Genomic DNA, 24,408 nt, shown 5'->3' with positions numbered 1-24,408 from the left:
GATAGTGTGGCAGGTGGGGTGTCTAGTAGTAGGAAGGGATAGTGTGGCAGGTGTGGTATTTAGCAGTAGGAAGGGATAGTGTGGCATGTAGGGTGTCTAGCAGTAGGAAGGGATAGCATGGCAGGTGGGGTGTATAGCAGTAGGAAGGGATAGTGTGGCAGGTGGGGTGTCTAGTAGTAGGAAGGGATAGTGTGGCAGGTGGGGTGTGTCTAGCAGTAGGAAGGGATAATGTGGGGTGTCTAGCAGTAGGTAGGGATAGTGTGGGAGGTGGGGTGTTTAGCAGTAGGAAGGGATAGTGTGGCAGGTGGGGTGTCTAGCAGTAGGAAGGGATAGCGTGGCAGGTGGGGTGTCTAGCAGTAGGCAGGGATAGTGTGGGAGGTGCAGTATCTAGCAGTAGGTAGGGATAGTGTGAGAGGTGCGGTATCTAGCTGTAGGAAAGGATAGTGTGGCAGGTGGGGTGTCTAGCAGTAGGAAGGGATAGTGTGGCAGGTGGGGTGTCTAGCAGTAGGAAGGGATAGTGTGGCAGGTGGGGTGTGTGGCAGGTGTGGTGTCTAGCTGTAGGTAGGGATAGTGTGGCAGGTGGGGTGTTTGGCAGTTGGGATTATGAATGTGGTATGTGGTGTATCTGGCAGCTGGACGAGTTATGGCTCCCATACATCAGCAATCACAATTAATGGTTTTCCAGATACAGGGATTTTTTGGCCATATAAATGGTTTCTACAATCTATTTGACTTGCCCACATATTACAGATTTATTTCAGTGATCGGCAGATTTTTCCCATCTAAAGATTGCATCTTCATATCTGGAAATTGCCCATACATCACCTCAATCGATTTGTCATTTCAGATGTTACTTCTTTTCATAATGTAAATAGAAGAAGATGACGAAATGGGAATGCCCACACATGAAAAAAACAAAAAACGCAGATAATACCAGATTATTAAACATGTTTAAAAATCTGATTCAGCAATCGATTGGCGATCCCTATTAATTGTTGACTGGGATTGGCAAAAGGGGGAGCCCACACATTAAAGAATAATTGTGACAATCATCTCCAGATCTGAAGATTGTCACAATTAATTGCTGATGTATGGGGACCATTAATCTGGAGGGGTTGTGTCTTGTAGTTGGGAGTGTGAGTGTGACAGGTGTTGTGTCTGGTAGCTGGTAAAGTTAGCGTATGGGTGGTGTGTCTGACATTAGGAAGAGAAAGTATTGCAGGTGGGGTTCTTGCCAGTTGGGATTGTGGCTGTGGCAAGTGGTGTGTCTGGCAAATGGGAAATAAGTGTGTCAGATGTCCCTTTACCATCTCTATATTTGTTAAATTACATTCAATTCACAGACACATTATCGCCTCTTTCATATTTCATTACTCTTATGGTTTTGTCTACTGTCTATTTTTGACTGCAACTAGGGTAGAAAACAAGCAAAAAGTCTAAAATAATATCAAATATTAGAATAAAAATAAATTTAGAAATATAAAAGAATAAAAACAAAATTACTTTTTTTAGGATGTTAATACTTTGAATTGACATTATTAGCGAGGCCAAGACTAATTATTTCAGCACCTCTATGGGGTGCAGCTAAAAACGAGTGAGGTTTTCCTGCTGGGTATCAAGCGTTACAGCAGTGTGCAATAGGGGCGGATTGGGAACTGACAGTGGTGCTGTAAAATATTGTAGAAGAGGCATGACATAATAGGTATAATGAGCTATGTAGCCATGTCAGGATCACTGAATGGCAGAGTTTTGGGGCCTACACATGAGGAGATTACATCACTCCCTGTGTAGGGGCCATAGCGATGCTTTTTCACCATTTTTCCATGGAATTGTAACATTGAATAGCCCTTAGTTGTTGTGAATTTCACAGTTAACCGTTGACTAAACTTCACAACCATTTACCTCATGTCTATGCATACTTGTCTACTTTTGGAACTAGTTTCAGGGAGATTATAGTTGGTAGTAGAATTTTGCACAGCACCCATTGAGGGGGCGTGTCATGCTCCACCCAAAGGGCGTGTCTAGTTCCATATATGGAGAGATTGTGAAAAGAGATTGTGAACGTGGCACCTAGAAGCTTGGGTGTGTACTGCTACATCTGAGAGGAATCTTAGTAAGATATACTATACTTGGTAAAGTGCTGGGAAATGGTGCAAAATGATTCTATGTCAATGTATCTATCTCTCACCCCCCCCCCCCCCAAAAAAAAAAAAAATATATAACAGTGTAATGTGGGCTAGGTGAAATGAGGGAGAGAGGGAGATTGCTGCTATTTCAGGGAGTCTGCTGCAGAATGCAGGAGGGTAGGCAACTATGTGTCTATGTTAACGATGGCTGACATTATAAAATGATTTTATTCTGTTAGCTTGACAGCTGTACACTAAGGGAACTTCACAGTAAACATTGTTATAGGTTTTAATGTGTTTCTTAATAACAGCCTGGCAGCTATTATTAGATATGATAGTTCTCTAGCTGTATTCTTGAGTCAACACTTGTGTTATTTGTGTAATACATTATGCATGCTGGTGTTCTTTATGTTGTGTCTACAGAATTACTGGTTTATTGCTGCTAAAAGGGAACCCAGAACAAATATGCATGATGTTGATTGGTGTGTCATTTCTCCTTAATAGGTAAAATAGTTACATTTAAAAGTTAAATTCCATTTAAATATAGTGAGGCAGTGCTGAGATGTGTTGTTCCACAACATCTAGGTGACTGCAGGTTGACAAGAGTTTTTCAGGGTTTGCTGGGACTTGTAGTTTCACAGCCACCGGAAAGCCACATGTTGGCTATCTCTGCCAAATTTGTGGGAATATAGCATAGGCCATGCTCTAAGGCAGCAGAAGTGCAGCTGCAGTAGATTAGATTTCAACCTTTTACTACAGTGTTTTACCACCATCTTCAAAAACACTTTGATCATTAAAAAAAAAGCTACACTACAGTGATGTGTGTATTATTCACCAAGTTTGGTAAACAATGGTCCATACACACTGGGCGACTATGGACAGCGATGATGTCAATCACCACTGCGGGGAAAGCCGCTCATTGCATACACACTGAGCAGCTTTCTTTCTGCCCGGTGCCGACGGAGGGGGGAGGACGGCGCTGCATAGCGCAGAGCTATGCAAAGCTGTCCTCAACGCAGCTCATCTGCTGGTATTTCCAGCAGATGAGTGGCTTTCCCGGCGATGATGCGGGAGTACGCAGCAGCGCTCACCGCTGGGGCATACACACTGGGCGGCTTTGAGCTGAAAGCCGCTCAAACAGGCTGTTTTGAGCGGCTTTCAGCTCAAAGTCGCCCAGTGTGTATGGGCCTTAAGACTCATTTTAATAGAAAAAGTTGCAGAAAAGAAGTCCAGAGCTATTGAGTCAGGGTTGCCTACTTTTAAAGTCTCCTCTCTTGGAGAAGTCCAGAGAGGAGACTGTCAACAGCACTTCGGGGGGCTGGGCCTGATGTAGATGTCATCAGGCCCCGCCCCAGTACTGCAAATCCCGCAATTCTCAGGTCTTAGAGGAGGGGCAGGGCTAAATGACGCAATTTGCATATTTAGCCCCACTCCTCCCCCTGAAAAAGCCGCAAACCACGGGGGAGATGTGTGCGGGGTGTGTGTGTGGTTTCAGGGTTGCCTACCTTTCCGGGGGGCCGGGATGGGGACTCGATTTTCGGGGGTTAGGGAACCCTGTATTCAGTTGCAACATGACATGGCAAGACTAGAAGGGCTGTTTCATCCAATTCTAGATGTATGTGCACACATCTGCTTTGTGCCGTACTCAGATATTTCATCTAGAGGCTGGACACATAACAGGCTGGGGTGACAGGAATTTTGGTTCCTCACAACAAGAGAGCTATTGGTTGACTACCACTGATTAACTAATTTAGGTTTTAATTAGCTCCAATTCTCTCTTAAGGGTTGGAGCAGGTGTTTTGAAGTGCAGTTGTTGCCTAGAGCAACCATAAAATTCTACTTATCATTAATTTGGCACCTTCTAGACGATAATAAGGGTTAATTCAGATCTGGTCGCTGCTGAGCGAATTACCCCTGCTAGAGTGACATCTCGCCTTGTGACTTTATGTGCCTGCTGTATAAATGTGTATGCCTAGTGTAGACTTCACAGCAGTCAAGCAAAAATGTTCAAACCCCTTCTTAACACACTCGCCGTTGAATACAATTTCCACTGGGCACCATTCATCGCAAGCTTGGAGTAGCCAGAGACTTACTCAGCGACTGCCATGAATACAGGCATATCCGGCCTGGAGATGACGTCACACATGCTCCCCTAAAACGCTTTGGCACGCCTGCGTTCTCCTAGGCACTTCTAGCGTTTTTTTCTGGAACCCCTGCGATTTTCTTAGCACTCCCACTAAAGGGACGGCTACCAGCCCAGACACCTACTTCATGTCAATCACTTTGCGAATGGCCAGTGAAGGATAAAGTAGCAGGATTCCTTTGCTAGTGGGTATCACACATACGTACCATGGTCGTACGCATGAGCAGTGTATCAATAACCGGACACTGCGCAAATTCGCACAGCAGCAATCTGGTCTGAATCGGACCCAATAAATATTATCTGATTGGTTGCTAAACTCTCCACTAAAAAAAAAACAAAAAAAAAACATACTTTAGTACAGTAAATATTCTCCACCGCCTGGTTTATATTTGTCCTCATTTTACTGCAAGGTTATTTCTTGCAAGTTCAACCAAACAAGCTCATTGAAGACTGTGTGGAGAATTGCGGAGGTATAATTTCAGTGTAATTAATGCAGCTGTAAAAATTTTAACATTTTCTGGTATGAAATATGGATACCCCAAAGTAACATCTGCTGCTGAGCGTACCACTCCTATTCTCTCCGCTCACTTGGGTGACCTAAATAAATAAATGACGGAAAATGGGTTTTCCTATGCTAAACCTCATTCCTTTCAAAGCGCCTTTGCAGCAAGTGTTTACAATAAGTAGGACAGACTTCCCAGGCTGTACATGTAAATATTTATTACAAGTTTAACAATTGTATTATGCATGTTTTGTATTATTATATCAGCATAACTTTTGGACTCGAATTACAGAGTCGGCGAATGCAATTTTATTCATAAGATGTCCCAAATACTGCCATTTGCATGATTTTGCTTACTTATTTTTTTCTTCTTTAATTATTTAGGATTTCCAAACGAGCCCGCAGCTAATATAGCACTGCAAACAGCCAAAGACTGGTTGAAGGTGAATCGGAATGAGGTAGGCCCAATATGTTTTGTGTACAACATTGTATTTGTACGGTACTTACTGTTACTGAGCAAACGGATGGACAACATACAGTGACCGGTTCTGAGTTGTCTGCGTGTTGGGTTCAAATGCACTTGCACCACAAGCGATGGACTGGGATTCCAAATCGGCCATGGTACGGTATTTGTGCACTCACACTCTGTAGTGGTCCCTGCTGATTGGGGCAAGTCGGGGGCCTTTCCTCATACCACACTTCCATCTATCCTGGACACGCGAGTCCAGTGGCAGAGGTGGGTTTACACAAATATAGATCCCAGAAGCTGCGCGCGGCTATCCAGTCTCTCTCCGTGCCCGGACTGGCCCACCAGGCCATCGACGCCTCTGACATTTGCCAGAGGCACCAGATGGCCAGTCCGGCCCTGCGCATCACATAAGGGGAATAAAATGCTGACTGAGCTGCCATCAGAATTTGTGGGGTCAAGTACAACATAAATAGACAAGGTCCCCACCCGATCTGCCACTTGCTGTAAAATTCCCCCATGCTTCAACAGAATGCACGCTTGTGCCAGCCCTCTGCTTGTTGAAAGAGTGGATAGCAGCATATACGCAACTTAACCCTGCCCATAGTTTCTTTGACAACTTGTTAGCCCATTGCTTAGAGATTAGACTGAAGTCCATATATTCAGTTATGTTGAGTATGTCCATATATCTGACTTGCATTTGTCTCCTCATGTCAACTGACCTCATGAAACATATCCCGTTTGTAGTTTGCCGGATATCTTTATATTTACATCTTTATATTTTTTATGCAATGTATTAGAGTTTGTGTATAGTGTAATGGTAAAGGAATCACCTTATTATTATCTTTTATTTATATGCTGCCACAAGGGTTCACCTCTTCCTGGTGCCCATGTCTTAGTGAAGTCTGCAATCCCAGCAGGCTCCGCTGCTCCCACAGTTCCTGGGAAAGATCTCAGGAGACCTTGTTTGGCACCAGGAAGCACTGCCATCCCAGCACAATCTATTGTGCCAACACTGCGCCCCCCGCCACACCTAATCAACCTATTGGTTTATCAGGCCCCGAGGGAATGGTTTAATAATGGCATTTTCCTACCAAAGCTGTACCAAATAGATACATTACTGTAAACATTGTCAAGAATGCACTGGTATTCCTAAATGTACTTTAAGTGCAAAGTATATGATATGTTAAGTATCCCTGATACCGTAATACACTAATGTCCCTCACGGCCTTGTGCCTTCCACTGGCATCTCGTTTCCCCCGGCACCTCGTTATCGGGTGCTGCATAGCACGGTGTGATTTGCACGATGTGCTATGTAATTTTGACTATCATTAGTGCAAATCGCACCGTTTGTCCACAGATTAAGGCTGATTGGACAACTACAGTGGCTTATTTACAGTCAGCTTCAATGAAACATTTTTAATTACAGTATTAAAGTAGATTAATTTCAGGCTACAGATGACACACCAGTAGAGTTAAACATCTATGTGTGAGGGAGAGGAAATGTTTATTTAAAAAAAAATAATAATCTTGAATGCTTTGTTATATGACCGCTATAATCCCTCAAGGTTATTTACACAGAGATGCAACAGCCAACGTGACATCTTGTTTTTAATGTCTAAGTTGTCTACAAGCTAATTCCTGGTTGGTTAGATTGGTTTATTATAAAGTGGTGACTTTGAGCATTTTAGTGGGAAACAAAGTAGAATATTTGGAAATGTGCATCATCAAGTGTTCTGGTGACGTTTCTTGTACTGACACATAACCCGAGAGCAGGGTGGTCTGAATCCGCTGCTGGATTGTACACTGGGTGTAGAATGCTAATGGTAACTGTGTGTAGTGTACTGTAAGTATTGTACCAAGAGAATGGCAAATGCTTTATTCTAAAACATCTTGTTCTAGTCTTTGAGTCCTAATAGTTTAAAAATAAGGGAAAAGAACATAAATAGATAAAGGACAGTAGATCCTTCCTTGTATATAAAAGAAGGTCAATCACTATAAAAGTCGTATTTTTCAGCTGTATTGAATTTGTGATAATTTAGTCGTTTGGAATTGATACATTTCGTGCTCAGGTTCCTGCTCCGGTATCAGATATTGTTACTAGCCAGACTCATATTTTCCATGTCAAATCCCAGCTACATTCTTGGTCTGTGACGCAGATCTTTCTGATTGATCCATCTCAGCCACCATAAACCTCTGTTGCTCTCCGCTTATCAGTGATATGTTTGATGTGCCTGCCTCATGCCTTAAATACTTTTATTTGTTTAGAAGAAGCTTGTCATGGAGGTAATACTTCTAGGTAATACATCCAGTGCTATATCCTTAGGGAACATAAAGCTGGCTAGCGCAGTGATGTGTCGGCCATTTTGATTGTTTTTTTTTTTTTGAGTCAGTTGACCTATAATTTCTCATCGGCCAGGTGAAGCAGACGGAAGCATCCTGCCTGACCAATATTCAATGGGTAACAATTATCTTTTGGTCAGCATGTCTGCTAAATACTGCCAGACTAGAATTGAATTGGATCTATGCTGGCACTCCAAATTTGTAGCCAATCTGACCCTATGCTTGGGCATTCAATATTTATGCCAAACGACCCGTGATACCCCCTGTTAGCATAGGAATGGGTCTTAGGGTCGACACTCAATAGGTCGAACACCATTGGTCAACAGGCTCTGGGCGAGATGTATCAAATGGAAAATGCGGTAAAACCCCGGTTTTACCGCATTTTCCAATGTATCAAAAATGATACCGCACTGAAGGGTATCGCCACCTTTGGGTGGCGATACCCTAGAGAAGCCTATGGGCTTTTTTTCGACGCCCGCTGACGCAAACCCGCCACCTCGCTGACCCCCCTCTCTGGCTTACCTTCCTGAAGGGTCCTCCTGGACCCCGGAAGGTAAGCCCTGCCTTCCCCTAGTGAAGCAGCCGGAAATCCTTCCGGCTGCAGGGGGGAGGAGGAAGCGCCGGGGACAGCATGCATAGCTGTCCCCGGCGTGAGAGGAGAGCGTGGCGGCAGGGAGATGACGGAGACTCCCCGCACACCGGTGTACAGGTATCGCGGGGGGCCTCCGTCACCGCACCGCGATGCCAGCCGCATATGTTAGTACATATGCGGCAGCATCGCGGCGGGGGGGCGGCGAAGGGCTGCGATGTATTTTAATACATCCCGCCCCATAGATTGACACCTTAAAAGGTCAACAGCTTAGGTTGCGAGAGACATGAGGTCAACACAAGCAATAGGTAAACATAAAAGTTCAACATGAGTTTTTACAAATTTTCGGGTGTATATGTTGACTTGCGTCCACATGGACACTGTGTCGGTGTACCGCGTCCCCTCGCATGGCCTGCTTTGCTCACCATGCTTTGGGCACGGTGCCTCGCTATGCCCGGCACACTATTATATTCTCCCTCTATGTCCTCATCCATGTTAACCTATTGAGTTTTGGCCTGATTAGTGTCAACCTTGTCGACCGCATATCACTGGCATTAGGTGGTTGGTATTCACTGTTCTACATTGCAGCCTGGAGCAGATAAATAGGGCTATAATCCTGAAATGCAGCAAACCAAGAAGGGAACGGTGATTACATTAGAACGATAACTTGAAACAATGGGGGAAATTTACTAAGATGTGTATTCTACTTCTCATGAGGTGTTGCTTTGGGCAACCAATCAGAATCAACTTATTTTTTATTTAGCACCCACTAGAAGATCGTAGACAGGATCTGATTGGTTGCCCATAGAAACATCACATGTGAAGTAGAATACACGTCTTAGTAAATTTCCCCCAATACGTCTAGAAAAAGAGTTTGTGATATGCCCTTTGCCAATTAGTGATAATGTAGAATACTGTAATTATTATTGAGCTGTGTTTGTTAATATTTCTTTTTCATTTTGTTTTATTCTCATATACATCTTACATCTATTTGTATTCAGCATAATGTGATATACACATGTACTGGTGGGATTAAAGTTACTGATTACTTTGATTGCTTTAGACAAGTGTTCTGTATCTTGTCGGTTGATTGCAGCTTCTTTCTATTATGATCTGTACTATTATGCGGCACTCTGTGATTTTACAACTATTTAAGCACAAAATAGACTTTCCTTCTGAATCTACATATAGTACGTTGCCTTTTTAATGAATTTACGGTAACTTTTAGCATTTTGTGCCAATTTTTTTTCTGTACTTAGAGTTTGTATAATCAACTTTTGCCGTGGGGCGGTCTTTAGATCGATGGCTCACAAACTTGCTCTTCAAGATATGCTAACGGTATAGGTTTGAGGATATCATGTTTCATTACAGATGGTTTATTCAAATGAATGAGGTACTCGTTTAGTTACCTGTGCTTAAGCATGTATATCATTAAAATCTGGACTATTAGCATGCCTTTAGGACTGAGTTTGTGAACCACTGTGCTAGATACATCAAATGATGCAGACAGATGTGGAATCATTGAAATGAAGGCACTAATGCAAGCCAGAAAAGAAGAGCTTGGACTTGTGGCACTCCAGGAAGTGGCCAGACTCTAGCCAAGGATGAGTGCCTTTGGCAATCCAGAAAGTATCCAGACTCTAGCTATAGATGAGGGCCTGTGGTAATCCAGAAAGTAGCCAGAGTCCAGTCAAAGATAAGGGCCTGTGGCAATCCAGAAGGTACAGTAGCAAGAGTCCATCCATAGATCAGGGCCTTGGGCACTGGTGTATCTATAATGGAAGCAAGGTGTGCGGTGCACATGGGCCCCTGGTTGCCAATGATTTGCGGATGTGCAATAGGTGTTGTCCTCTGGAATGCTCCACAGGTGCCATTTTCCTGGAGGCCAAACCCATGTGCAGTAGACTTTGGTACAATGCCAGAGCCTCCGCTGTGCCGGAGAGGCGAGGGCTCAATCGGAACCTCCATACGGCCTCCTCCTCTCTTAAAGTGCCCTTAGCATGTGGCAATCCAGAAAGTAGGCAGACTCCACCCAAAGATCAGGGCAGGTGGCTTTCCATAGAATGAATAACAGGTATGGCCAGAACCAGTGAAAAACACATGTGACTTTGTTAAATACTTTCCGGAGGGGTTACTGGGAGGAGATACGGTTATTAGGTGGACAAGCATTGGGTCCACACCAGTGGTGGCTCTTACCATTATGGAGATGGGGGCTGCCGCAATGCAGGGCCCCCCTCCACTGCCAATGCCGTTCCCGGCCACTGCCGCCGTCCCAGGACGCCGCACACCCCTGTACGAGGCCAGTGCATGCGCAGTAACTTCATACATACTGCGCATGAACACCTCCCGATGGGATGCCTTGAAAAAACTGGCAGGTCAGACATCCAATAGGAAGTCACTGCCGGTCACAGTGAAGCCAGTGCAGTCTCACTGACTGCATCTGGCTTCACTTTAGGCAGAGACAGTGGCGGATTTTACCTGGGGGGCACTGCAGCCCATAGGTAAAAACCGACACTGGTCGACACCATTAGGTCAACATGCAGAAAGGTCAACATGTCATTAGGTCGACACAATCATTATGTCTACATGGGCAAGGTCGACAGTCAAAAGGTCGACGTTGGGTTTTTCACTGTGTTTTTAAGCCAACATGTGCCGACAGGCAGTATTTCATGCCCTACCATCCACTAGGGCGTGGTGGGAGAATAAAATAGTGTTCCGAGCATAGCAAGGCAACGTGCCCGAAGCATGGCGAGCGCAGTGGTTTCAGTGTCCATGTCGACTGTGTCGACATTCGGGTAAAAAAACATGTTGACCTTTTGACTGTCGACTTTGACCATGTTGACCTAATGACATGTCGACCTACACCCATGTGACACCTTTCTGCATGTCGACCTAATGGTGCTGACCCAATGCATGTCGACCTTACTGCTGTAGACCTAACGATCCATTCCCGGTAGGGGAGGCTGCACGATCAGTACAACACAGTCTGAGGATATGTTTAGTTTTATATGCTGCCTCTGTTTTATCTGTATTTTTTTTATTCTTTATTTATTCTTTATATTCTTTATATCCTGAAATGTATAATTATAATAGGATGAACAGTTGCTTAATGATTCTGATATTAACTTTACTTAACGTGAATAGTTCATACTGTCATCATAAGCAAGACGGAACTGACTGTATTGGAGGAGAAACAGAAACAAGAACGGTCTTTGTCTGTGACTGCTGTGATACCGAGGGTGTAGATGCATCGGTCCCTGTCTCTGAGATATGTGGAAGGCAAACACAAGAATCACCTCTTCTATTTCACAGTCTAATTAAACCAACGCAATAACCTTTTATAAAAGCAGCAACAGCAGACTCGCTTTCATTGTAATTCGTGGGGAAAAGGTGTCTTCTTGGCGTTTGCGGAATGGAATTTATAAGATATGAGTTAGCTGAAGCCAGTGTTGGAGTGATTTCTCTGTGGTCCCCTTAGACCCACTTCAGTCATCCTCCCCAAAGACAAGCCGTTTTACAAAGCAGATATGAAAGACACCGCCAGGACACAGCTGTATCTTTGTGATGTCTGGCTGTTATTAAACCGAAAGGAAGATTAAAAAAATAACACACACAGAAAGGCTGCAGTGTTTAAACTACCCTAGGTCTGTGCAAAGGAAGGATTTTATTTCTATTAGCGTTCTTTGCTTGCAGTGAAGAGTGTCAGTACGGCTTCTCCTGTTTGTAGTCTTCTTCCTGTCTTTCAACACTACAATACCGTGTGAGGCTTCCTTCACAATGGCCTATAAGCATATGTATAATTTTTAGATGCCTTTAAACCATACAGAAGGTAAACATGTTATGCATAGTTGCCTACACTCCCACTGTTAGGGATGCCACCAAGGTGGTATAGGTGGCGCTGTTGCACTTGCCCAACAGTCCTTGAAGCCTCCTGCAGGCTAAGGTTTAACCTATAACAGCCACGTCCAAAGGGGTAAATTAGGTTCACCCCAACCCTGGTGTTGCCAGGACTTTTGAGGGGACAAGCAGGGCCGACGCCACCACTAGGCAGCTTTAGGCATTTGCTTGAATGTGCCTGCTTGAATGTGTTGCAACGCCAATGTCATGATACAACGCACATCAGGCACCAGTTGGTAGTTACCGACCTGCTTTATGTGAAGCATTAATAAACCTGGTCCCTATGTGACTCCATAGTCCGTCATCTCCCCCTGATTTTCAACCTTCTTACCTTGCGGTACACTAAATAAGATTTTAAATTGTCATGGCACACCATGAGATCCCCACAGTGGCTCCCACAGGAAACAAAACAAACCTATTGGCTCCCATATATAAAAAAAAAAACAATCACACTGGTCCCCACAAGTAACAAAAATAAAATACATTGGCACTTTACATGAAAAGAAGAGACCAGTAAATAACAGTTGAACTGGTGGTGGCTGTAAACTGGTCTGGGCATCTCTAGATCTGGGGTCACGCTTATGAACAGCTCAAGGCACACTAGTGCGCCACAGCACAGTGGTTGAAAAACACTGTTCTACATAGATCTAAACAATGCTTTCACCTGAGACCCTGACGTATGCAAACTCTGTATCTTATTACTATTGATCCTGCACATTATATATGCTCCGCACACTCGTTCCACCCATAATGGTCTATAATGTCCCCTCACATCCTATTCCTAGCAGATTTGATCCAGTAATTGAGGCCCATTATCCCAGAGGAACTCCTCATGTTTACTTTGAACCCTAATGGTCCATGCCAGGAACACATAATCTCCCTGTGTGATGTCATGCAGTCAGACAGGGGGCACTGCCATTGCGTAATGATCATACTATAGTATAACGCTTGCTCACAGCCCGGTACAGCTTAACACAAGAGCCAAACCTTCACGCTGCTCACATTTTAATAATGCATAAAGTATGTGTAAAACCCTTCTCGTCCTCTCTTCTCTTTAGATGTGGATGCATGTATGTAATCAGGGAACCTGCGTGTGATGTTTGCCATTCACGTCTCCCGATGAGCGCTCATCAGTTCCTTAACAAGTGTGTCTATCCCCCCCCCCCCCTCCCCCCGCATAAGTTGACTCCTAACGATATCTATACGTTGATAGAATAAAACACATTGTTGCAGGGAGATATAGGAAACAGATTGGACTTCTCTGGTACTGTACTATATTATTAGCGAGGGGCTTAGCCCAAACCGTCCTTAGCATAAGGTAAGGATTGAGGCTACTGATCCCTTGTAATTTCATAAAGCCACACGGATTATCTGCCGAGGCCCCCATGATCTGTGCACAAAGGCAAGCCTCAATCAAACGTCTCCTTCCTAAGCTTGCAGTAGTTACAGGATACAGCATATGTTTCCTCTCTCCAACGGCATATTTCTTGAAAGGGGGGGACGAGCTCATCGCTGCCACCCTGACACATCATTTTGGAGATGTATGATTTTGACATTTAAGCAACTAAAAGGATATTGCCAAAATAGTTCAGAAGTTCAGTCTGATAGAATGTTCAGGGGAAGAGAGAAATATGTCTTTCCATTATACGCGATATGACAGCGTCAGTGATAAGAACGCTTTAAACAGAAGAACATTTCAATTGGAATTGGAGCTTGCGAACGATTTGTTTCCTAGATGCCACTCATTTGTTTGAGTGATAGCTTATTCGGGGTTTTGCACATAAATGACATGTTAAATACAAGCCTTAGCGTGGAGCTGAGTTATTGAGCATCGCCTAATTTGTTAAACATTTCCTCTCTTAGAAAAAGGCCATGCATTAATGGAATGTACTATAAGGGTAGTAATATATGGTAATAATATTGTGTGGCCTAAGGGGAAGTTCCATGCTCTTTACAGAAAAGTGTCGCAGTCCAGGTATAACTGCCGTCTTGTCGTAGATGTGGATATGGAAATCACTGGCCATACCCTCGGGCTACCTGTTACGCCTGTGTACTTTCCTTTCTACATTGTTCTCTTTAACATAAAGATGACGAACTTGGCCCCAGTGTATGATACTTTGAAAGTTATTTGATAAGCAGCCTGGATCATCTCCTGTTTGAATTATGTATGCATGTTATCTCTATCACCCCGCACAGTCCGAGTAGCTTCCACCAGTGGCGTGCGGTGGGGTGAGGCAGGTGAGGCATAGCCTTTCCTGTCATACTAACGTATACAACAGAGTTTTGAATTTAAAAAGTACAGTATGTCAAAAATACAAAGAATATATATATATAAAATCTTATTTTTATTATTCTAATCATTTTTATAGTCAAAACTCTGGAGTAAAAAGTCTATGGCAGGTGAGGCAGTGCCTCACCTGGCTACCTTTTCTGCACATCTCTTATCAAAACTCATCAAATCTCCAGCAGTGTATACTGCTGCACATGTGTATAATGCTGGCAGGTACCCCATGGCTCATATGTTGTGTGCAAATCTGTCTCTGGTACTTGCCAGGGACTCCTCAGCCATTTACCTCACTGCACATCCCTGGCTTCCACTCTGGAAACATTCAAAAATAGACTCAAGACTTTCCTGTTCACCCAAGCATTTCACTAATGGCTCTTATTTTGTTTGTTTTGTACACAATTTTGTGCTGTAAAAATCTAATACAAGCACTTTGAGTCCTATTAGGAGAAAAGTGCTATATAAATAACACTATTATTATTATTATTATTATTATTATTATTATTAAATGTGAAGTAGTATGTGTAACAGATTATCCTCTACACATTGTCATGTGACCCAAGGCACATTCTGGGGGTGCCCGTAAGGGCGTGGATCATTGACTCACCATGTATATTTTTTCTACTTTGTCACCTTATCTGCCTTAATTACATTGCCAATATTGACAGACGAACAAAATACTGACATGTTCAAAATACCGCCATTCACTATGCCGACATGGTCAGAATGTCCACTTGTTCAAAATACCGACATTTAAATTGTCCAATTGCCCATCGCCCGCCAATCCGCCGCCCGCAGCCTTTCCTGTCTTCAGTTCTTCTGCTAGTGAAAAGGACCACAATAAAATGTCCGCCCCATATAGCAGACAGTTCTCTGAAACTGTCTGCTGTATGGGGGCGGACATTTTGTGTTGGTCCGTCTCCATAGCAGAAGAATGAAGCCAGCAAGGGAGCCGGGACCAGCGGCAGCAAGACAGGTAAGGCTGCGGGTAGGGGATGGGGGAGGGGGGGTGCTGCGAAGGGGGGGGAGGGGGGATGCTGCGGAGGGGGGGGAGGGGGGCGCCCCCCCATTAATGGGGGGGGCGCCCAATTCATAGTTACACCCCTGATCACAGCGGTACATTTATACTGTGTATATGTCAACCTATGTCAACATAGATACTCCAAAAATAACAACATGTATACTTTTTGACCTGTCGACATTTTAAATGTCGGCATTGTGACCCTTTTAGTATTTTGACCTTGTCGGTATTTTGACCATCGGCCAATGGTTAAAATGCAGCTCCGCTTATGTGTCTATCGCAGCCACTGCTGCTTTAGACCCACAGCCACTTTCCGGCGGCCAAGCCATGAAGCTGAAATGTAGGCTGCACAAGAAGCCATGCCTGCATAGAAGCGGGGAGTCAGAGGTCCTACCATGCAGGCAGCACTAGATACGTAATTGTAATGGTCCAGGGGGCAGATGACTCTCTGCACCCTGACCAAGTATGCAGCTGAAATCAATCATAGCTGCACAGGGAGGGCTGACAGCAGCACTCAGCAGCCTCATTTGTGCGTCTGCAATGATAGTAACGTATGGATGTCCCCTCCCCTGAATCCACCACTGTTACTATCTCTATGTCATTCTGTTATTACCCAGCTTTTTTCAACGGCATATGCTGTTTATATGTCCAATAATATTACATAAAGTCCTGTGATTTGCACAGTGGCATATTTATCTGGGGACTAATTCAGGATCACACCGATGTGAATTTGGCCCCAGTCCTGATGGTCAGGGTTTGCGCATGTCCTCCTAACCTCCGGCAGTGAACGGCTTCGGCAAGTTACACACTCGCCTGGAGCATCAGCTCCGACAAAGCACGGCCGCTCCTTTTCAAAGATGGCGAGTGCTAGAATGAACACTACCTGTCTCTGAACACAGGTAGCTAGATCCCTTCGGGCCCAGCAGGAAGAAATAGGCAACTTACAACATTGCACAATCAGATAATGCAGGCGTGGTATTGCATGTTTTTGTATTTGCACAAAGGGTGCTTTTGAGTTGTGCTTCGTCTACTCCAACAAGCAGTATTTGGCCGGATGATTTCCAGGGAGGAGAACAGAGATGTTCTCATCACTGGATGGATGATGGGCTGCTCACAGCAGTAATTGTGGGATATGACTGGAGGGCACAAATACGTCTTTTGTAGCATTCATTATTTAGAGACATTTCAGATTATTTTGTAAATATACCGTCCTGAAAACCTCACTCTCTGTACTTACAACAGATTTATTGCAGTATTTCTAGGCTATATAGTGTTATTATTCCGTAATGGGGATTGCAGCCCCTGTATGTGACCTTAGCCAGCCAGCACCCAGCGGAGAGGATAGCTGTGTGCTAGGAAGTACAGTATTGGAAAGACCTAGGGATTCTTTATTAATTATCTCTACAGTATATTATTGCAAAGATGACAATGATACCGTGGCCGTATGTATGTACAGTATATATTGGGGAAATATTCTATAATATTAAACTAATATTAAACTAGTGTAAAACCATTGGAATTACTTATCAAGAGTCCAGGTTAAGGGGCAGTTTGCGCATGTGCATTTCTGCACATGTGTAAACCTTGACTGCGAACAGCCGCAGCAAGATGCTCACTCGCCGGGCAGTGCGAGTGGAGGGTGGGATGTGGGCAGTTGTGGTGCTGGGTCATGGGAACACACAACGCTTTATGGGTGTCCTCATGAAAATGCTGGGCATTCCTTTGGGTATGCAGGCGGAACAATGTCTGCCGGGGGCAGGGGGCTTAGGTCAAAAGACGTCAACCGCCCACCCGTTCTTCATCCGCAAATATAAGTCAGTGGAGACTGATTTATATTTGGGAAGGCAGGAGAAGTCATTTGATGGTTGGTGATCATAGAATGATTCCTCCTGCAGTGGCGGCATGCGAGGGGAGGTGTCTTTGGAACACATCCGCCTGCATGGTTGTGAGCGGAAACGGTGGCGGGGGGGGGGGGGGGGGGAGTTGCTGGGGTGGGATCTCTGGCACCAGAATCAGGCCCTAAGTCTTTTAGAATATTCTAAGAGCTTCATTAGTCAGATTCTCCCGACACATTGGTCTGAGAACCCTAAGCAGTGGGAATGAAAGGATAACACATAACAATAAATGCAATTTCTACTTTAAAGTGCATCATTCATGATTTTTAATCAAAATGCAAATGCTTTTCTCATTGATATGCTTACAGATTACAGATGCAGCAAGTCCATAAGTCATCAGTTTCACTGTAAGCATGGTTTCCACCGGACAAATATAAAACATATTATGATGAATTGGAATCAACTAATTATCTTTGTTGTTGCAGTTAATAGAGATTAATCGATACAAAAGATATTTAGATATGATAGATAGATAGAAAGATAGATATAAATACAGATGGAGCAGAGCTCATTCAGCGGGGGGTCTGGCGGTCGGATTGCCAACCACCAGCCCCTGCCAGCCGCTGGAAGGGGACGCACGCGCATGAGATGCTCGCACGTCCCCTTCCGACGGAGTTCACCATCGGACCCGCCTCTCAGCCAGCGCCTCTTGAGAGGTGCGCCATCTGTAGATATTAATGTGAAATGTGGTAGCTCTAGCTTGTACCATAACATGCATCAGAGGATCCATGCATTTCTGAACCATAGTAGTGCCCTAGCTAATGTTATGCCCCATAGTAGTGCCCTAATTAAAGGTATGTCCCATAGTAGTGCCCTAGCTAATGTTATGCCCCATAGTAGTGCCCTAATTAAAGGTATGTCCCATAGTAGTGCCCTAGCTAATGTTATGCCCCATAGTAGTGCCCTAATTAAAGGTATGTCCCATAGTAGTGCCCTAATTAAAGGTATGTCCCATAGTAGTGCCCTAATTAAAGGTATGTCCCATAGTAGTGCCCTAGCTATTGTTATGCCCCATAGTAGTGCCCTAATTAAAGGTATGTCCCATAGTAGTGCCCTAGCTAATGTTATGCCCCATAGTAGTGCCCTAATTAAAGGTATGTCCCATAGTAGTGCCCTAGTTAATGTTATGCCCCATAGTAGTGCCCTAATTTATTTTCTGTACCATAATAGTGCCCCATTTCACATTATGCCACATTTAGTGCTGTCACACATTATGCGACACAATTCCTCCAATTCACATTCTGACATATGTTGTCCCCACTTCATATTGGGCCACATTACAGTACCCCAGTTCATATTATGTAACAGTATAATGCTCACCGGTGTATTTATATCACATTACAGTGAGCAGGTCCAGAGGCATAACTAGATATAGGCCGCTTTTCTGGTTCACTCGGTCCCCCATGCGTTCACACGGGGGACCGATGATTTACTACTGCGCATGTGCATACACTTTGTGTGAGCGGGCATGGTAAACTGCTAGTTCGCCGTCCTGTTCGCATCCACCAGTGCGGGTGGGGGGCATGGGGTGCCTGCGAGGGGACACACCCACCATTTCAGGGTGTTCCCATTAAAATGATGGGCATTCCCAAGGAAATTAGGCAGCGACGCGGCTGCCGGGGGCGGGCAGCTGACATTGCTGGGTGTTGGCTGCCCAGCCTTTTCACATACAGGGAACATGCTAAACTTAAGACACCTGAGAGTGTCTTAGTTTTGCATGCTCATTCAATATAATTCAATGGTCGGTGACCATCAAATGATATGGTAGATACAACCTTTATGTATATCATCAAAGAGACAAAAAACACTATACTGTATATATATTGATATTACAATTCACAATAGGCATCAAAGTATTTTAAAATCCTCATTCTGGAAAAAGACCATGGCCCTTATTCTGATTCGTGCGGTACGGCCCGCGTGCGGCCGTACCGCCGATGTTTTCCGTCTGCACATGCGCAGAGGTCAATCTGCGCATGTGCAGGCGAATTCGCCGCACATAGCGTTACTACGCCGCAAAGGGGGCGTATAGGGGAGTGAGAGGCTTCATGCCCTCATTTCCCTATGTATACGCCCCGCGTTTCATGGGCGTTCCCATGCAAACGCGGGGCGTACGCATGCTAATGAGGGCATGACGCAACTCATGGGGGCGGAAAGCTGACGTCGCCGGATGTCAGCTTTCAGCCCCCATACAAGCTACCACACGGACGATTGTCCGTGTGGTCTCAGCTTGCGGGAGCTGCCGCGGCGTGCGGACCTGCCTTCGATGGTCGACGACCATCGAATGCAGGGGGCAGCTCCCACCATGGTGGAGGCGTAGCCTCCACCATTTTTATGCGGATCGCCAGCCGTCCGTGTACGGACGGCCGTGGCGATCCGTAGGGTGGGCGGGGATTCGTCTGGTGCGGTCGGAGCCGCATATGCGGCTCGACCGCACCAACCAGAATAAGGGCCATTGTTTTGTAGATAAATGACTTTGTGTAGGTCAAATCTCTTTTACAATGTGCCCCATTTGCTGCAAACCTTGTGATTACTTTATGTAAATAACCTGATTGCTGACTGCCTACATCTCTGCACAGTCCATAAAGGCAACAGGGTGCTGGAGAACAGAGGACCCGCTTTATAGAAAAATAACAGAGCAGTTGAATAATTTGTACACTGTTATCTTCTCCTCGCTACAGCAAACTGGCAAGCACAGCAAGCCGTCTTAATTCACAGCTGTGTCTCCAAGGAATCTCCCAGTTAATACGCTTAACACTAACTTTCAGGATATGGACCATGTGAGGGAAGAAGTAGGAAAGGGAAGACGAGTCTGACCTAAGGGGCACACACTGAAGGCCCCCATACATTAGTCCGACTTGTCCTAAGGACAAGTCGGACCTGATTTCCCCCTGCAGCTCCCTGGGAGGGGGACACACGATTTGGCACTTTTGCAAATGATACATCGCATGCGATGTATCATATGCAAGTCCCGGGGAGCTGCAAGGAGGAGGGAGCAGGGGGGAGGGGGACATCGAGGTGGCAGGCGGGGGATGCTGCAAGGTGGCTGGGGGGGGCGCTGCTAGTAGTGCAGACAAGTACCTGTCTTGTGCCTAGTACTGCCACGTGTTTGTGCCGCACACTTGCGTGGCTTATTATAGTTATCCAGCTACCTCGTTGCAACCTTTTGCCCTAAAAACAATATTGTGAGGTGTGTGGTGTTCAGAATAGACTGGAAATGAGTGGAAATTAATGTTATTGAGGTTAATAATAGCGTAGGAGCAAAAAAAAAAAGTTTTTATGCTTTTTTTTAAAAAAAATCAGAACCCAAAACATTTAGGGGGTGTTTTGGCAAAACCCATTAGAACCCAAAACCTGAAGGTAATCAGAACCCAAAACGCGAAAAGTGGCCAGTGCACATCCCTAATTATAGCAAACGTCCACAGCCAGATGGAAAGGCAGCCGGGATGTTTCCAACTGATACAAAAATGCCCGTTTAACATATGTAGCTGGCACTGCATGGGCAAGATAGAGGTTTCTGTCAGCATCCTGTTTCAGCCTGAAGACTGAAACCCTTACCGATGGCTCTAAACAAAGATCTATTGACCACTTGCACATGTGTCCTTGGTTTATTTTCCAGTTCAGTGACCAGTAAACATTATCTTTTATGGGCTTTTATGATGGTTCGCTCGGTATAATCACAGAAGCATTGAACCTAATGTAAACAATATAAACAATTGTCACTGTTGCATTGTTAAAACTCTACTACCTGTCAGCACTTTAGTTTCCACAAGAACTATGTTGTAACGAACCAATCCAGGGAACGCGCACTAATTTATTTACCCACGGCAAGCCACTTACTGACTGGCAGTTGTTGATAAAGACATATTGCATTCTGGCTTTGTTATTTAAATACACCTTGAAGTGAACTGGATCTGCCGCCTATTCATTGCCTCTGTGCAGATTGTATCCTCGGTACCATATCAGCATTGTGACGCCTCTCTTGTTCTCCCCATCCTGTTTCCTGTAAGGTGAAAATAAACCTATCTGTTTAGCTTACACTAAATGCACTTTTCCAACAGCGGCTCATGAAAAGACTTAATACTTTCTTTTTAACTCTGTGCAAATAAGGGGAAAAAATACCCTACAAAGACTTCGCTCTTAGTCATTTATCATGGATATTAATTATGTTGCTATCTTGGGCTTGCAGGACTAGGAGTTTGTGAAGAATGTAATAATCATTTTGGCTGCTTAGAAAATTCCTCATTATTAATACTGATTAAGTAACAAACGTCAGGTCACAAATTAAGGGCTCTCCAATACTTCATTAAAAGAAGCCATTTAATTGGGGAGGAAATGTTCTACCTTCCATTATACATAAGCCTTTAATCATAGAAATAACCTCCTTATAGCTTTGCAGATTACAAAGATGCAGCTAGATTCCTTATAGAGGCATCCTCTATGTGCGGTATTTAGGCGACTAACTAAAAAACGGACTCGGGCAAGACCCCGGAATGTCGGACCGGACACTACAAGCTCCGGAATGCAGAGTTTGATGTCCGGTCCGACATTCCGGGGTCTTGCCCGAGGTGGCTTGTAGTGTCCGGTCCGGAGATGCCTGTGATAGCTTTCAATAGGGACACGGGGAAGTGGATATTACAACCTCCCCCCATGTGGTCCGGACTTTTCCGGTTTTTGCTACATGCCCGGACCATACAGGCTGTTTTCCCTCTAAGCTGTGCGCTCATGCGCGCAACACAACTCGACGAGCGTGCGCACAGACATTAGAACAGAGCGCACAAAGCAGCAGTCGTCCCTTTTTGCAGTTGTGGACTAAATTTATGTGTGTTTCACCCATTAACTACATCGTGTGCTGTGTTTTGAATGTTTAATATAATTTTGAAGAAAAGTTAACACAAATGCTGAACGTCGTTTTCCAGTTATATATAAGTGACGCACAAAAATAAAAATTTCCTTCCAAAGTTGCACAGCCAAAATCTTTTGCCGCACACAGCCTTCGTAAAATTAGAGGGAACATTGCATACAGGGACCCTTTTTTTCTCCCCCTCCTCCTCTCCCTGGTGATGCCTGTGATAGCTTTCAATAGGGACATGGGGCAGGGGATATTACAGCCTCCCTCCGTGAGGTCCTGACTGTTCCAGTTTTTGCTACATGCCCGGACCATGCAGGGAGCCTTTTTTTCTCCCCCTCCTCCTCTCCCTGGTGACAGCTGCCCATTACACATGGTGGCACACACCATTATTATACCCTCCAACATGACCCATACCATTAGGTACAAAATGCTCTGTTCCTGATCTTCCCTGCCAGTGGTAGTTACAAAAATTACAGCCAGTACAAAATTCAAAGAGGGGGGTCACATCATACTGCCAGTGAGTCCAGGACAGTGATGTTTGGGGTGGCAGTAGGTGGGGCTCCCCTTTTTGAATACTGGACAGTGGTGCAGTCCCACCTATGTAACTGTCACTGGCAGGGAAGTCCAGAAACAGAGCATTTTGTACCTAATGGAATGGGTCATGTTGGAGGGTATGCATTATGCCCATTGCACAGTATATACAGCATAACAGCACATATAATACATCCCATAGGTCCCCCTCCCCCCACACAGATAACTATACAACATATAGCCCCTCCACATATAATACAGCACATAGGTCTTCCTTACCCATATAATACAGAACATATGTCCCCCCAAACAAAGATAATTATACAGCATATAGTCTCTCCACATATAATACAGCACATAACACCTGTGGGGTGGCTCTGGCTTTCTTGTGGACGCTGTGCTGGCGGCTCCGGCAGTCCCTGCAGACTGCTGCCCCAATATTAGTGTGTGCAGACAGATGAGCGGGAGCGGTACACGGGACTGCATGACGTCATGATGCGCCGGACGTTGTACCCGGCCCGCACAGTTAGGAATGCTAATTTAGCGTGTGAGGGGCGGGGGCGGCTGAGCTGTTTGCTCACAATTTTTTTTTTTGGGGGGGGGGGGGGGAGAGCATTAACTGGCAGGACAACGGCAGTGATTGCACAAAATCAGCCCTTCTGGCATTTGCATTGGCAGATGGCCAATCCGGCCCTGCCAGCTGTGTAGACCTAGTGCAGGGTACAGCACAAACTTAAACTCACTTGATTCTCTATCTGATCTATGTACGTGTATAGACAAATCTAACAGAGTTTTACCTATGGCAAACTCGCCACGAGAGAGTCCCGACCTCCCAACTGCAGAAGTTGGGAGGTATGCAACATGACCCATGCCAGGAGGGACACAATGCTCTGCTCCTGGACTTTCCTCTTAATGTATGATTGCCATCACCTGTATTTGAACAGGTTAACTAATAAGAAAGGTGTTTCACCACAGGTGATGGCAATCATAAATAAAGAGGGAAGTCCAGGAGCGGAGCAATGTGTCCCTCCTGGAGAGGGTCATGTTGGGATGTACAGATGGAGCAGCTCTCATTACAGCTGCTCCTGGCGATGCTATTGCCAATCGCCGCTGTGCGCCATCTGCCAGAATGGGCTTGTGTGCCCCATTCTGACGGAGCCTCTCCGCAGCCCTCTGCGGGTCCCCCGTCTCGCCCATAGCCCCCTGCAGCCCCTCACTCACTCTTTCTGTCTCCCTGAAGCGGAGATGGGCAGGGAATCTGCTCCCACACAACCCTGGTTGAGAGGCATCTGTATGGAATGTATGGGAGCCTTTGTTAGAACTACATATTGTTATGTCTCTGAAGTGTCCTAGTTTGGGCTGTAATCCATCTGACTGTCACTTTGAGTGAAGGTCATTCATTCTAAATAATCAGTGCCAAATTGCATGTTAAAGAACACTTACTTAAAGTATAGCTGTACTCAAAAAAGTGATTTTGCTTAATGAAAATGATTATGGTGAGTGTCTACAACATAGTTATGTAAGTAACTTTGCAAAGTAAATTTACGGAAAAGCACATCATTTACTGTAAGTACATAGCCAAAATGTGTTCTGCAAATGACAAGTACTGCAACAGGGTTTCTTACTGGATTCTTCTGAAATTATAGTTTGTAATTTGTTTTTTCAAAATCGATGTTTTCAATATAATAACAAACAGTAACATGCCAAATATATTGCAATTGAGCAGTGAAAAAAAAAATCTTACCAGCTGAGGGAGGGG

General features: G+C 44.8%; 1 protein-coding gene across 3 annotated transcripts in view; it reads left to right on the top strand.

Annotated features, from left to right (window-relative positions):
* Window positions 1–24,408, top strand: part of MACROD2 (mono-ADP ribosylhydrolase 2) — a 1,799,128-nt gene that overhangs the window by 1,359,165 nt on the left and 415,555 nt on the right. For all 3 annotated transcript variants that reach the window (XM_083175826.1, XM_083175824.1, XM_083175825.1), the window contains exon 8: window positions 5,156–5,229. In XM_083175826.1, coding sequence (XP_083031952.1) covers window positions 5,156–5,229 — 74 coding nt within the window. The remainder of the gene's footprint in view (window positions 1–5,155; window positions 5,230–24,408) is intronic.

Source organism: Crinia signifera, chromosome 3, assembly GCF_055691185.1.
Source record: "Crinia signifera chromosome 3, ASM5569118v1, whole genome shotgun sequence".
NCBI classification, from domain to species: domain Eukaryota; kingdom Metazoa; phylum Chordata; class Amphibia; order Anura; family Myobatrachidae; genus Crinia; species Crinia signifera.
The sequence above is the reverse complement of the archived record's forward strand: the minus strand, read 5'-3'. Positions and strand labels throughout refer to the sequence as shown.